This window comes from Notothenia rossii, assembly GCF_949606895.1.
Source record: "Notothenia rossii genome assembly, chromosome: 3".
In the NCBI taxonomy this organism is placed as follows: domain Eukaryota; kingdom Metazoa; phylum Chordata; class Actinopteri; order Perciformes; family Nototheniidae; genus Notothenia; species Notothenia rossii.
In genome coordinates this window covers 83,476,379-83,492,901 of record NC_136901.1, presented here as the reverse complement: position 1 = coordinate 83,492,901, position 16,523 = coordinate 83,476,379, and the positions used below count along the sequence as shown (strand labels likewise).

The 16,523-nt window shown below is 38.0% G+C and overlaps 1 protein-coding gene and 1 long non-coding RNA gene across 2 annotated transcripts; one reads left to right on the top strand and one right to left on the bottom strand.

Moving 5' to 3' along the window:
- Positions 1-183: 183 nt before the first annotated feature.
- Positions 184-3,287, bottom strand: LOC307033067 (uncharacterized protein; the record flags this gene model as incomplete). Its single annotated transcript, XM_079671337.1, has 5 exons — positions 184-553; positions 635-678; positions 785-913; positions 1,775-1,956; positions 3,244-3,287. 5 exons carry the CDS (start codon positions 3,285-3,287, stop codon positions 464-466), a joined length of 489 nt encoding a protein of 162 aa, XP_079527463.1. The 3' UTR covers positions 184-463.
- A 10,377-nt stretch (positions 3,288-13,664) lies between these two features.
- Positions 13,665-15,555, top strand: LOC307031927. The gene is made up of 5 exons (XR_013806112.1): positions 13,665-13,821; positions 14,062-14,364; positions 14,671-14,817; positions 14,922-14,965; positions 15,047-15,555. It is a non-coding gene; the product is annotated as an uncharacterized lncRNA (long non-coding RNA).
- The last annotated feature ends 968 nt before the right edge of the window (positions 15,556-16,523 follow it).

The following is a 16,523-nucleotide window of genomic DNA, read 5'->3' as shown; positions in this document are numbered from 1 at the left end:
GAACAAAATGCATTTTATATTTAAATTCATTCAATATCACTTAAGCATAAGAAAAACAAAACATCAAACCAACATTCTATGAATAATGCAAGCTAATCCCAACATGTTATAACAGCTTTAAACTGAAACACATTAACACCAAATATCACATTTGGTACAAAGACATCTGACACAGTCAAAAGGTGCAGTCTAATATTCAAATCCAATACACTACTAACAAATATCTACTCCGCTAGCTGACTGCATTATGTGCCTATGCTAAAAGAAGAGCTGGTTGTGATCCAGCCAATCAGCATCAGGGTGTTTAGGCCTGTGCAGAGGACAGGGGAAAGGAGGGCCATGGATGTGTAAAGAGAAAGGCAGTGGGAGCAAGAGGCAGGGTAAATACGAAGGGGGACATTTGTTTTAAGATCAAATATCAACAATCTTTCTTGAGAATCGCTGACTCCACATTTCACTCAGATCAAAAAGCCTTGGCAGCCGTGTAGACCCCGGGGCCAGTTTCCATCACGGTGAAGACGACAGTAGAATAAATCCACGGGTCTTCATTTCTCTAAGGAAATATATTACAAATTATTTGTGATGACAAACCTGATCCAGTTGCATCATAAGCCTTTTGCAATGTTGATCTTACCTTCACATTCATTTTTGCAACATTTCCTTGCAGGTAAACAGCAGCTAAAATATGAACACAAGTTAAAAATAGATAAGGATGCCCTAGTTTGTTAAAGCAATGATATCAGCATCATCTAAATAATGTGTTTAGATAGGTCACTTATTTTACCTTTATTATGGCAATAATCACACTTGTTTCTCTTGATGGCGTGAATAAGGATGGCTATAACAATCACACTAATAGCCGAGACCGCAGACGGCAGAAGCAGAAATACATCGTCTGTCCGTAAGACGGTTCCTGAAAGATGAAAGGAAAATGCAATAACAATTAGTTGGAATAAGAGAAAATGTACCTCCACCAAAGAAGATTTTAATTTACTGTAATTGTTTTCCTAACAATCACAATCGATTTTATTTGAGTTTGATTTAAATTTGACATCTAATCAACACTTAATATGCAAACGTCCCTATCAAACACTTAAACAACAGTGACTTAAACCACTTGGATTGATCATAAGCTAACCTATGATATATACAGCAATCGATGTTTGAAACCGCACACCTTCATTTCCTTCCTATAATCAAATAACAACAGATATTGACGTGGACGTCTATAATCATTTTATAAGATGGGATGGTACATTGGCAAAAAACGTTTTTCAACTAATATAGCCTATAAGGAATATACCCTGTTGGCAGTGGCCTCTTTCAGCAGGATAATGCGTACTGCCACACAACAAATAAAATGGTTCAGGAATGGTTTGAGGAACACGACAACTAGTTCAAGGTGTTAACTTGGCCTCCACATTTCACAGATCTCAATCCGATTGAGCATCTGTGGGATGTGCTGGATAAACAAGTCTGATCCATGGAGGCCCAAACCTCACAATTTACAGGACTTAGAGGATCTGCTGCAACGTCTTGGTGCCAGATACCTTACAGCACACCATCAGAGGTCTATAGTGGAGGCCATGCTTCGACGGGTCAGGACGGTTTTGGCCACAAAAGAGGGTCTTACACAATATTAGGCAGGTGGTAATAATGTTATGGCTGATCAGTGTAGTTGTAGCTCATACTTCATCCCCCTTTATAAACACACTTAGAGACTTAATATTAATAAACATTCAAATGTAATTTAAATAAGAATTTAAAAACGTACTTGTCTCCACTGTAGTTCCTTCTCCAAACAGGTTCTGTCCACATGTAGCCACAGCACAGTAATACGTCCCGGTATCAGAGGAGCTGTGTATAGTTTTGGACAGACTGAAGACACAACTGCGTTCCTTTTGTTCCTCACTGTGAGTGTAAAGGATGCTTGGATGGGATTCTCCTGATCCAGATCTGAACCAGGAAACATTGTGTTCACCTGGACACTGATCTGCGCTTTCGTTGTTTTTAGAGATAAGTGAACACTCCAGAGTCACTGAGTCGCCGGGCTGGACTGACTTGGTCTTCGGACTTTGCCTCAGGAAGAAAGATCTCCGCTGGTCTGAGTGATTTAGTAAAAGAAAACATAACATTTTATATAAATGATTTGTATGACATGAGACTTGACACAATAACTGAAAGTAATAGATATTTACCTTTCACAGCCAAGAAGATGCCAGTTCCAAAACTCAGTGAATACGTCCATCCAGTGAGACAGAAATATGTTGCTTCGTCCTCTTTTCTGACATTTCTGATTGTGAAAAGATAATGAGTATTCCCTTGTGTTGCTTTGAACCGTTCGTCTAAAAAAGGTTCAATAACTATTAGTTTGCCAAGAATCACGTTAAAGACTGGCTGGGCCATTTGTCCAAGAGACTGCTTGAACAGAGAAAGTATTTTGCCTTTGTTATCCAAAACTGGACATTGAAAAGTAAAACTTCCACCAACTTCTACCACAGCCAAAGAGATCAGGTGAGGATCCTCTGCCGATTCAATCAGAGCTAAAGAAAAAAGAAAAAGACAAAGTTTATTGGAGGAGATCTTCTTTAAGATCATCAAATGGTATTGTCTTTCATACAGGAGTAAAGAATAGCACTTACACATCGTACAAAGAAGAATCAAAGCAGTCAGTTGACCGATCATTGTGGTGCAGCTCTGTCGTCTCTCACGACTGATGTCTTTCCACCCAAATGAAGGTTTGCTCACAAGAAGATCAACGTCTACAAAGTAGCAATTGTAGTGATTGGCTGAAATGTATACAATGACCTCCCCCCTACATTTAAAACCTGTGGACCATTTTCTTTCGATCAGAAATCTCTATGTTCTGAGATTTTATTTTTTCAAAGAAGCCTCTTTAATTAGATAATAAAATATGTTTTCAGTTTTTGGTGCTTAGCTAAGAAGTACAGGACCTATTTAAACAGCAAAACCCTATTGACACACTTTATGAATGTGGTTTTAATCATACCAGCATGAGAACAAAAAATACACACTGAGACATTATTTCAGTGTCACTCTATTCAACAGACCGATGGCTGTGGTTAATCGTGTAACACACCAGGAAAGCAATGTGGGAACATGACGACTGCTAGCTAGCAAACACATCTGTTTTTATCAAGTACATTGCAGATTCCATATGGTCACAGAAAACTAATTCTGTAGCTTAATAAGATGTTTGGTTTACATACTGGATATACTCACTGAGCAACAGCAGTGAGTTGGATGGCTCCACACACCAAAGACATTGTTGGAGTTGCTCAATGCTGTATATTTCACTCTATGTAGGCTAGCTGTTTTGTTCCATAACATTACAATAGCCACAGTGTAGGTGGTAGAAAGCTGTAGGGGAGAGGTGAGAGGAAATATCACCAAAACCAAGAGATGTGAAGAACTTACAGGTTAAAGTATGTGTTGAGATAGTGCTCTCTGTAAGGTAGAGCCTTGTCATTTTCTCAAGTTGAACAATATTGTAGAGTATCACTGATTTTTTGTTTTTAAACACCAAAAACTCCCTTGCTTTTTTGGCAGTGAACTCCAAAGCATGCCTTCATGTATTTTAGATTTTACTGAGTACTCAACATTTTTCCTTTTTTTTTTTCACAGTATATGATTTTGTGCATCCTGTATTTCTGTAAACCTTATAATCCTACAACCAGTCTTGACCATTTGTGATTATCTAACGTTACCAAATGTATCAGGATTTAAACCTAACAATTACTTTTTAACAAGAGACTTGTCAATGCATTATAGCATTATAAAGTAAAACCAGCAACATAATTTCCACTGAGAAAGAAGTGGTGTATAATATTTTACACATCATACATGTTATGTTTCATTTTTGCAAAGTGCTTTTAAGAGGGAGAGACCGAAGCATGGCTGACAAAACACATGGGGAATATGTTGAGATTCACACACAATTGATATTTATTTGCAAAAGACAATGTTTGTTGTTCAAAATGCAAAATAGAAAGTCAGAAGTCAACTACTTCATAGAATCGAGCACTCCACCTTACAGATCTCACATCCCTTTGTAGAGACCTTCTGCTTCAGAACAAGAAGCAAAGCCACATGCAACAGCTACACTGAGAGTCATGCGTTGTGGTGGGCCATCTCTCCACCCTTTGACCAAGCATCAAGGCTGTTACTCAGAACTATGGGCTTCAACAGGATGTGAAGTGAAGTGAGAGCTACATGAAACTTCAGCAGGCTTCATCATTGTTTTAGTTTTACACATGCTCATTTAAAGTAAAAACATTTATATCTCAAGATTATTTCTAAAGATGCAAAAGCATCAATCTAATTTACAATCTAACTGTATTAATTAATTAAACATTCAAATAGACAGGCAGCAATTCTATCACCATGCTCGATCACGGTTCAAATTCCTGCTTTGACTGAAAGACGGGGGTTGGACCAGGAAATGATGGGCACCTCCCCTGACTAACTGCAACTACAGATAAAAGGCAATAACTTGCATTAAGGTTAAATCAAAAAGGATCATCACATAGTGTGACTAGTGGTATTCCACTTGCCATTTGAAACAAACAAAAGTATATCAGCAGTGCAAGCCCAGCTTCCTGAAGTTTATGGACTGATGAAGGTACAAACGCCCCTTTGTATTCACACCTCAGTGTGAAGCCCAACCACAGCAACGCTGAAGTTTCCATGATCCATCTGGTTGTCAGTGTGAAGCATTTATATCTGACTGTTTGTGTGAAAGTACAAGGCATGTTATGGCTTGTTGTCAATGTCAACAACTGTTGACCCTGAAGAAAGCCACAAACCACAACCTGCAGCTCTGACTAATGTTCTGGAAATGTTGGCCATACAGATAGAAAGCTATTTATATTTATAATGATATTCTCTATACACCTTTTGAGTTGTCAAGAAACCCTAAATCATTATTTTTTGTAAAAATGATGTGTGGGGAGTTTTACTGGACTGCATTATCTTGATGGGTGTTCCTTTAATAAGTGTCAGTAAGAGTGCACAGACCCTATAGTGGTACAGGATTGTTTTATGTTAAGCACCTTGTAAATAGTTAGTTTAATGTATCTGTTTTGTTTACTTGGTGTACATTGGTTTTCTCTTCGCGGGGAAAACATATACAGGAGAGAAACTGTAAATCGTCTCAGGACAAATGTGTTCCTTTGATTCTCTGAGAGTGTCGCTCTGCTTCTTCCTCTAAAGCTCTCTGAAATGAAGTGTATTGTAGAGGACGGATGTTTTAACAGCCCAGCTCTGTGCTGTGCTCTTCCTGCTGAAGTGACTGACAGGCAGAGGGAGTGTTCATCATTTGTGACGTGGAGCATCCAATTGGCTGGTTTGCACAGTATTTAAGATGGTTCCTCTGTCCTTATCAATGTGGCAAATGGCAGCTTATATTTTCTATGCCTACACAAATCAAAAAATTATATGAACGCAAGTTTAAATAAATGTCAACAACAATGTGGAAGGATAAGTCCTAGAGACATAGGCCTATACATTTTTGGATGCATTACAAAGGATGCATTTATATTCAAATGTTTTATAATGAATATTCAGCTATTCTAACAAATATATATATTTGGTATTAATCATTTTACTATCACTAAAATATGGCAGTTAGCAAATGAGAAAGCTTTTGATCACTTCCAAGAATCCCTTTCAGGAATCCAGACAAACTTTAAACATGTTGCAACGTCCTTGGAATCTAATCTAATCCCAATTCTGAAAGCGTCAGAGTTAATCATTTGCTACAGAGCGCAGGATCACAGGAAGTTTCAGTTTCAATTCCTTTAGTGTGTATGCTTACACATTCATCAAATAAGAGGCGGTTCTTAAACTGGTCTACTTTGGATACATTCATAATGGACTTTTCTGCATTGTTTCACTCCATCCATCAAACACACTTGTTACAGGAGCAACCATTACAAACTGGAGGGATCAAGTTTAAAAGACCTAGGCATATTATATCAGGAAACTTATTTAAAAAACGTTGCGTTATAGGAGACGTAGGAGTGTTTTTAAAGTTGCTTAAACTTTGAACATTCTTTTTTTAAATTCGTAACTCCCCAAACTGTTTGGTACTATAATACAAAAGAATGGAGCAACCTTTACCTGCAAATGTATCTTCCGTTATTAGCCAGCATACAAAACATTGCTTTCACATTTCTGTGACCAGGAAATTGGCTTTAAGCGTGTTCATTTTTAGCAATGAATCATGTCAAAACCTAACTGCTGGTGCTGTAATGTATAATGGGGATTGTCCACTGTATTGAGTGTATGTAAGTCGCTTTGGGTAAAGCGTGACATGTAATAATGTAATGTAATGAACCAGAAATGCTGATCATATTTAAAAAAGCTTTCTTTGTTACAATAGACGGAAGTATGCACATATTATTATAATTATGTTAATGTTGTTCTCTTCTTAAGTTAATCCTGGTAACACAATCGCTCAATGGTCAAAAGTAAACACTATGGTCTGGGTCAAACACATTTAAGTGGCTTCAAAAGGTATTTGTTTGCTTAGCTCCTCAGACAGCCTAAGTTTGCCACTCGTGTGTACATCATACTGGACAGTGGCATTACTGCACCACATCAAAAAAGTCCATCTGGAAATGAAAAGAAAATCAAGATTGTTTTTCGATTGTTGTTTTGTGTGTTTACGCTCTGTGCAGTTAAAGGAAAACATGAAACATAAAAACAGAAGCTTGCTTTTGGTCTTGTTTCATGTGTTTAGGTTGAAACAAAGGTTGATATCATTTCCACTGTGGTGGTAAGATGAAATAAGGAGAGGCCAATCAGGTTGCTCTAAAATTGTAACCTCCCACTTCATATGATTACATTAAGGTGAATCTACTCGAATACGATTTCATTTACCGGCAGCCACGAGTGGATTGACCAGAAAATGCTGATCATAGTGTATTCACTGCTGATGCTTGGATTGGGGCGTAAGTATCTAGACTTGAGATATAGTATATTAATTGTCATGTTCTGATAATCATTCAGCTGGGTGCTAATTATTCTTAATGTATCAGAAATCAATCATCTGTGTGCTTATTATATTTTTCAGGATGCACACACGATCAGATCTTTGAGACAAAGACTGTTGGTGTTGGGGATGATGTGACTTTGACTTGTTCACGCCAGCAATCCTGGAATACACGCTGGTTCTGGATCAGGCATGGTCCTGGAAACGTCCCTGAAGTCTTGGGAGGAACATATTCTTTTGATTATAAGGGTGTTAACAAGACTCCTCGCATTACAGCAAAACAAGAGCCTGGAACCTTTCTCCTGCAAATAAGTAAAACAGAGCCAAGCGATACTGGAGTTTACTACTGCCTAAAAGTAAACACACTTGACATGACATTTTTGAATGCGACATTTCTGAGAGTTAAAGGTAAATCATTTAAACTGTTTATCTTTGTTATTACTGTCTGCTACATAACATAATGTATTTTACTACTTTCTTAATGTGTTATGAACTAAACCCCTTTTGTTTGATATGACAGCTTACTATTTTTGTCTTTTATCTTTACTGACCCTTTGCGGGGTAACATTGTAAATGACCTCAGAGGGAAATGCATGAATGATTTCTGAAATGAAATACAGCAATTGTAGATTTCACCTTTCTTTAAAAACGTATACTTTATCTATATATTTATAATTTCCAGGCCCTGAACCAGATATCACTGCCATTATTCAAGGCCATCAGTCTGATCCGGTCCTTCCCGGAGACTCTGTGACTCTGCAGTGTGCAGTCCTCTCTGAATCTCAGAGCAGAACTTGTCCAGGAGAAACCAGAGTGCACTGGTTCAGAGCCGGATCAGATGAATCTCATCCCAGTGTCATTTACAGCCATAAAAACAGCAGAGATGATTGTGGGAATAGTCCTGAGGCTAACTCTCCACGGAAATGTATCTACAACTTCTCTAAAAACGTCAGCTCCTCTGATGCTGGGACTTATTACTGTGCTGTGGCCACATGTGGGGAGATATTATTTGGAAATGGAACAAAACTGGACATTGAAGGTAACTGCAGAGCGTTTACACATCTTTAATAATCATTCGTTTTGAATATGGTAGAAACCCTTATCAACCAAAATCCAAATGTCATGCATTGTAATGTAATTGTAAAAACACTTTAAATGGTTCACATTTTCTCCTTTTCTCCATGATTTTAGCACCTGAGTTGTGGGATCAGCAGCAGGCCATCGTAGTTCTGGTTCTGTTAGCTGCTCCTTTTGCTATAAGTCTGATTGTTATCGCCTTCCTGATTCATATAATCAAGATGAAAACTTGTGATTGTTGCAACGGTAAGAGAAGTGTCTCATACCTCAATCAATCAGACATTTGGCAAAGCTCACCTTTTTACGTTATATTTACATTACAAATGTGTATAATTGTACCAACATCATGTGTCATCAAATGTATTTTATTTCAAAATACAGCTTCTGTTTCTCTGCAAACAAATCCCGTACCAGCCAGCGGTGATCAGCAGAGGCAGCAGGTACGGTCAAAAAGAAAAGATGTGACTGAAAATAGTTGTTGACTCATTTTTTCTACATGTAAATCATAACTTTTGTCACCTCAATAATGTTTCCATACATTTTTGCAGAGAGAGGAGGACTCAATAATGTATTCTGCACCCAGCTTCATGAAGAGGAAAACTGGCAGAGCAAACAGGAAGAATAAAAAATCAGCAGAGGGAGAGGCGATCTACACCGATGTCATGTATACAGTGATGGACTAACAATATACTGGACTTTGTGATTAAAGCTTACTGTTGGGGATATATGTTCCGAGGCCCATAACTTTGACCCAGTCAGTTTGTACTGCCCTCACTGAGCACAGGCCTGCAACCTTGGGCTGCTGTGCTCTCAGTGTTTTGTCTCCCTATTCCTGCCTGTTGGCGTCAGCTGATAGAGGTGTTTTAGTGCTTTGCCTGTTTTATCTTGTTATGCTCAATATTGATTATTCTCTCAGAACCAGCTAAATACATGGGTCTGGGGTAGAGATCTTCAGAACTGGTTTGGCAACCGCTGTGTCACCTTGTGGCGGCAGCACATGTCTTGTCAGTTCTCCGGCTGTAACTAAACCATCAGTGTTTAAGTTCCAGATCACCCAGTGTCATTTTGAACTGATGTCCAATCTGCTTAAAATCATTGTATAACCTTTTTTTAAATAAAGTAAATTGGTTACATGACTCAAATTGTTATGTGTATAACTGTTGTATTAGATTTTGTGCAAAGTCTGAGGTATAAATAAGGTAAAGATATTCACAAATCATTCTTAAAATATACAACATGTCCCTCATTTGACCATCAACATTAACCCATGCTGTTAGTTATGTATATATGAAACGTGCATTTCAGCCACAATTGGGAAAAGAGTCTGCCGTTCAGACCACACATTGATCCAGAGTGAAATAACTGGACAAATGTTTCCATAGGATGTATCCTAGTCAGTTTTTTTATACCCCAATGTTTATCTAGTGCATCGGTACGTCGAAGATTTTCGTGTTGTGTGAAATCACTACACATGGGAAATGGTGACAAATGAAATACATGGCAGGGCAGTGGCTCAGCTGCTAATATACTGAACATGAACTGCAACTTACCCATTGCATGTCCGTGTTTTAGTCACCATAACTTTATAAAACATGTCAAAAAATGTACAGCATGAAAAATGGTGGGGGGCAACTGAAAACCTCCATCCTTCTAGCCTATTATGCATCTGCCAGAGTACTCTGCTATAAGCGCAGTGGAGCAGATTTTTGTAAAGCTTTCAGCATTTTTGTTGATTATCTGGCAAACTTAAGTCCTGCACTTCACAAAAAGACGATCATGTCATGACTTTACCCTTTACTGAAATGTTTTATTATTCCACTTTTAAAATCAGCAGTGCATGCCGAGTTTCCTGAGGCTAAAACAGAGAGAGAGAAAGGCAGCAGCCCCTCTCTGTTGACACCTTAGTTTGAAGCCAAACCACAACAGTCCCTAAGTTTCCATGCATCATTTGTCTGTCAGTAGTGACTGTGAATGCATGTCAATCTGTTTCTGTCAGCTTGCCAAATGCAGGCAGTGCTGTGCACACAAAGTAAAAAGTAGAAGGTCCAAAGCATATGATTTCACTTGTTAGAAGCAACAGCATTGCTCTGTAACATTTGAATACTTCAAAAAAGGCTGAGGAACCCAAGGTAAGGTATGCTTTGAGGCTTCTTCTAAGCCTACAATACTCCAGTGTAGATATGGCAATGACAAACTTAAATCCCAAGCTCCTCCAACAATGCAACATAATATATATATATTTTTAAAACGGACAAGTAAAATCAAGCAATCTGATTGGCTTTTAGCCGTGATATACTGAGCGTATACCACGGCTAGAATTGTAAGTTACTTTTCACAACAAGTCAGTATCCCTCCGCGCCTGAGAAACACAGTATACAGTTGGGATGAAAAGCAAACAAATTGGAACAAGAAAGCAGCGGAGAAGTAACGGGGCAGAAACCCTCCTTTTTACGCAGCGGTCCAGACATAGACATCAAACGAAAAAACATATTCAGTGTGCAGTTCCTTTGGCATTAGGGCAGGGATATCTAGATACTTTCCAAGGTTTGACATAATGAATTGTGCTACTTTTAAAGCAAGCAATGATGTTTTCAAATCTGTAATCAAAGAGGTCCGCAAAAACGCTATCGACCAATCAGATTGCTTGATTTGACTTGTCCGTTATATAAATATATTTTATTTCTTCCGTTACGAAACAACCTTACAAATCATAAGATGGAAACATTTAAGATTAACTTCGACCTCCGGGGGGGTCTTACTATGGAGGAGTGGATTGAGGAGTGCCTATGTCCAGAGAAAAAGCACCTAAACGACGACATGCAGAGCTACTTGAAGAGCAGGTAGACCAACTGGACACTGCTCTCTCCAGAACTACTGGAAGCCGAATTTCCGGGACCGGAGAAAGTGGAGCAATATCCTCGCCACGCCAAGCAACAGCCTGTATAACCTCAGCCACAAGTGACCTCGTAAGCCATGCTACTGATGCTGGACAGTTTTTCAGTGGGTGCACAATAAACGGCAACATACAAATGAATGTAAATAAATAGCCAAATAATGGATCAACGCTCTCTGTCTAATATGTTCGCTAGCTGTTAGTGTTGTTGCATAGCAACCACCTCGCACTATGTTTCGTGCAGAAGGCAACGGAGGGACTATTTTATTTTCAACATCATTATTTACGAATAAAAACTATTTAAATTAGAGTGTGTATTTTTCTTTCATATTGCCACACTTGGTAACCGTTTTATAAAAGCAATAACTCACGACAGGCCGTGGTATATGCTCATTATATCACAGCTAAGGGGCGTGGTTCGGCCCGACGCGAAGCTGAGGTTCGACAACGATAAAAACGAATTAAGTGCAAGAAGAAACATTAGAATAGTGCAGATTATGTTGCAAGACCAATGGGCAAGTAATGCTTATGACGTTAACTATTATATACATGTCAGAAATAAATAAAACAATCAACTAAATAATGCAGAGAATGTTGTAAGTGACCAAGTAAATGCAGGGTGTCTATAAACATGTACAATTAAATAGTGAAAAAATAAAATACTGTTTATTGTGATTAACCTTAAGATAAATCAAGTGTAAGATGCAGACAGATGCATGCTTTAGTTATCGAGGATTTTAACATTAATGCAGTCTTATGGCCTGTGGGATGAAACTGTCTCTGAGTCTGGTGGTTTCAGACCTGATGCTGCGTCACCGCCTGTCAGACAGCAGCAGGCAGGGCAGTTTGTTGCTGGTATGATGGGGGTCTCAGTTTTAGTAATACTTTTAATGCCAGAGTTTGACTGAAATCGGTGTTCCTGGTATTCATTAAATAACACTTAAGGATCTGTAATAAAGTGGTGCGCTGTTTTTGCCTTTCTCTCCACTATGTATAAAGGTAATACAATGTGGTAAGAGCTCTCCTCTGTCTGCCATGTTTGCTACAGGTGACTGACAGACAGAGTGGGCATCATAGTGTGCAATCATAACAAATACTTTCCAAATGTAGATTAATCAAACTGATCAATTGAATTCCTATTGTTATGATTCATATTTTTAAATGAACTGCGTATCTGAGGACTATGTGCCTTTCAGTCAACCTGTTTATTATGCACATTTTTTTATTTGTGTGTGGAAACATTTGAAAAGTCTTAATATATCGCATAAAACAATGTTAAGAAAATACAATAGCCCATGAATCGCAAACATATTAGTGCTTGCTAGTTGAGGATTTCTGGTGATAAGGCCACGCAACAAATAAATACTAAATATATGGAACAGAAAATGTATTGTGTGATATTATCTCTTTGGTTTGTTTATAATAGTATTTCACAATAACATCAGATCATTTACTGCTTTAACTCTGTGTCAGCAATAGAAACCCAACATGAAAAGTGGGCTGTTGGTTTTGTTTCATGTGTTTAGGCTGCACAAGGCAGTTGATGGTTCATTATATTTCCGCTGTGATAAAAGGCGACTTAGGAGGCCAATGAGATTGCTCTGAAACTGTTACCTCCCACTTGATATAATGAAATTAAAGTGAATCTTTTTTAATGCGCATCAAAATTGCACCAGTCTCAAGTGGAATAAACAGAAAATGAGGATTGTATTTAATTTACTGCTGATGTTGGCAGTGGGACGTAAGTACATGTAAAAATGTCGTATTGATTTTCAGATGTGTGTGTGTCCATGTTTACAATAATTGAGAGCTCATTTTTTCTCTGTGGTTAATGTAAAATGTATTTTCAGGATGCACAAAAAACAACAACTTTGAGACAAAGACTGTTGGTGTTGGAGTTTCTGTGGAGCTGACATGTCCCCGCAAGTCTTTGGGAAGCTTGTTTTGGATCAGGATTGATTCTGGAGACTTTCCTGAAGTCTTAAGGAAGACATTTAGCCTTAAGAGTAATGATCGCATCACATCTACAGAAGAGCGTGAACTATTTGTTCTACATGTTAAAGAAGCAAAGCTAAGTGATGCTGCGGTCTACTACTGTATTCAAATAAGCCAACAGAACATCAAATTCCTGACACAAACTGACCTAAGAGTTAAAGGTAAATACGCTTCTTATTTCATTACAGTTAGTAACACATTACAATTCCTGTTTCATGTACTTTAGTTTATTTTTCCACATGAGAAAATAGAACGTAAAAATTGTTTATTTTCAGTATCATTTTTACTCTTACGTAGATTTGCAAAGAAATGTATGCACTTTTATACTGCAACATTGGGACACACATTTTGAACTACTATTACTTAGTTAACTATAATTCATCTTTATGTGAACTTGAGCTCAAATTTACGACACTTATTGTCTGAGAGTGTAACGATGTGACGCCGTTACTAGAGCTCACGTGGACATGTGGATATAATAATTGTACTGTGTGGGGTATATTGACGACAACTTCCCCATGTATGTTGTAGCTGATTGTGTGCATCTGGTGCCCTGTGTTGTCTCCTCCCCCCTCACCTGTGTCTAATTGCTCCCCCCCCCCACCTGTGTCTGGTTGTGCTAATTAGTGTATAGGTATTTAGGCTCTGTTTTCCCTGTCTGTGTGGAGGCTGGTAGTGTGTGTGAGATCCTAGTGGCTGCAGGCTGGGCTCACCTGAACAGCAGCAGGAGCAGGATCGAGGCTGGGTGAACTATGTGCACATGATTTTAATAAATGCACATGCCGGGTTATATTTTGGGAAATTCTGCCTCTGCCTCCTTGCTTGGTCGGGCCGCTCAACGGTCAGTCTCACAGAGAGCAAGAAATAAGATAGCCAGTGAAACAATCAATTGCATCTAAGGAAGTATCTTTAATGAGATACTTTTAATCTCACTCAAGGCATTTTTATTTGAGACGGTATAATTATGAAGTAATAATACAATGCAGTTTTTGTTTACCAAATAATGATTGCAGCTTTGATTTGAAAATCATGATCGCATTTTATCTTTTGTTTGACTGTTGAAACTTTTCGAATTTCCCAGAACCTGAAAGCACTGCAGTTTCTCCAACTGATCCAGTCCATCCTGGAGACTCTTTGACTCTGCAGTGTTCAATACTCTCCGACTCCGAGAACAAAACACGACCAGAAGAACAAAATCTGTGCTGTTTCAAGGCTTTTAATCAAAGTTTGAATAATACTCGAGGAAACGGTGTTGAAGTACATGAAAAGGAACCAGGTGGACCCTCAAAGAAGAAATGTGTCTACAGCTTCTACGAGACATGTGACTGCGATGTGGCCGCATGTGGAGAGATATTATTTGGAAATACAACAAAACAGAAAATTGGTATGTTACCGAGCCAATGTAATTTAAGTATTGCAGATGTCTTGGGGATTATTTTATCTGGCCTTAGACATTGATGTACATCACATGTTTGTAATAAGAGACCCAAGTGGTTTAAGTCAGTGTGGTTGAAGGGTTTGATAGGGACATTTGCATTTGCATTGATAAGAGGTTACATTCAAATCAAAGTCAAATCAAATCCATATTGATTGTGAAGAAATATTTGAAGTAAAGTAAAATATTCTTGGGTGAAAGTACATTTTGTTTTACTCAAACTAAATGTTATTGTGTTTTCCTTTCATGTTTCAGGAACCGGCTTACTGTCTTTTGGTGATTTACAGAGTGACGATGTATTTCTCCTTCTGCCGTCTGTGGTCTCGGCCATTTGTGTGATTGTTATAGCCATCCTTATTCACGCCATCAAGAGAAACAAGTGTGATTATTGCCATAATAAAGGTAAAATAAGTTACCTCACTGAATAACATATTATTTAGATGATGCTGATATCATTGCTTTAACAAACTAGGGCATCCTTATCTATTTTTAACTTGTGTTCATAGCTGCTGTTTACCTGCAAGGAAATGTTGCAAAAATGAATGTGAAGGTAAGATCAACATTGCAAAAGGCTTAGGATGCAACTCGATCAGTTTTGTCATCACAAATCATTTGTAATATATTTCCTCAGAGAAATGAAGACCCGTGGATTTATTCTACTGTCGTCTTCACCGTGATGGAAACTGGCCCCGGGGTCTACACGGCTGCCAAGGCTTTTTGATCTGAGTGAAATGTGGAGTCAGCGATTCTCAAGAAAGATTGTTGATATTTGATCTTAAAATAAATGTCCCCCTTCGTATTTACCCTGCCTCTTGCTCCCACTGCCTTTCTCTTTACACATCCATGGCCCTCCTTTCCCCTGTCCTCTGCACAGGCATAAACACCCTGATGCTGATTGGCTGGATCACAACCAGCTCTTCTTTTAGCATAGGCACATAATGCAATCAGCAAGCGGAGTGTAAGTAGATATTTGCTCATAGTATATTGGATTTAAATCTTAGACGGCACCTTTTGACTTGACTGTTGCAGATGTCTTTGTACTGTACCAAATGTGATATAATGTTAATGTGTTTCAGTTTAAAGCTGTTATAAGATGTTGGCATTAGCTTGCATCATTCATACAATGTTTGTTTGATGTTTTGTTTTTCTTATGCTTAAGTGATATTGAATGAATTTAAATAAAAAATGCATTTTGTTCCATTTCTGTATGTTGAACTTTTTTTGTCAAACACAGATATTAGTGAATGCCTGTCAAACATCTATACTGTCGTCACACTGATTTTATGCCGCCATACACCCTTTGTCTTTATCAACTTGGTAGAGCAAAGAAGGAAGACTCTATTTCCTCTACATATAATCTATTTTCTGCTCATCTCCGTACACCAGGGGGCATTAAAAGGTGTTTTTTTTTCTTCTATTAAAGCAAATTTAATTTTCTTTACTGTATTTTTGGTGAAAAGCAGTCATTTGGATTGTTTATCTGTTTTCATGTTTCTTCTTCTGCTATTAGAAAGACTAGTACAATTACAGCAAACATATTTATTTTTCTTAACATATGTGTGCCATATAACCAAAAGTACATACAACAATCATTTTTTGAAAATGATATATAGTTCATACAAAGTTCAACCCGTTTTATCCGTCAAAGAATTAAAAGTAACCAGCCATTTTTGTCATTAAATCAATATTAGCAAACCTTTTTACTTTGATATATTCTACACAGTACGGTTCCAAACTGCTCTGTTTCCGAGTCACTGTATATGCTGCTGGGTGATTATTAAGGGGACACATTTTCAATTATTTGCATCCAAAGTAATAATGCACAGTAATAAAATGAATAGCTTATTTTAGATGCAGCATTGCTTTTTGATGAGCATTGATTACCCACATATTCTCTCCGGGTGTTTGAACAATTTATTGATTTCAACTTGAGGCATTCTCAGTCGCCTCCTCATGCCTGTGCAACAAGCAGTGTTCTTTCGCGCTTGTCACATCAACAACTAGCTTTTTAAAAGCAAAATATAAAGCAAAGTAATTAACAGCACAACATTTGTTAAAAACTTGCAAAGCTGAGCTAAGCTAAAGCTCACACGGGCGCGTGGTGCTGT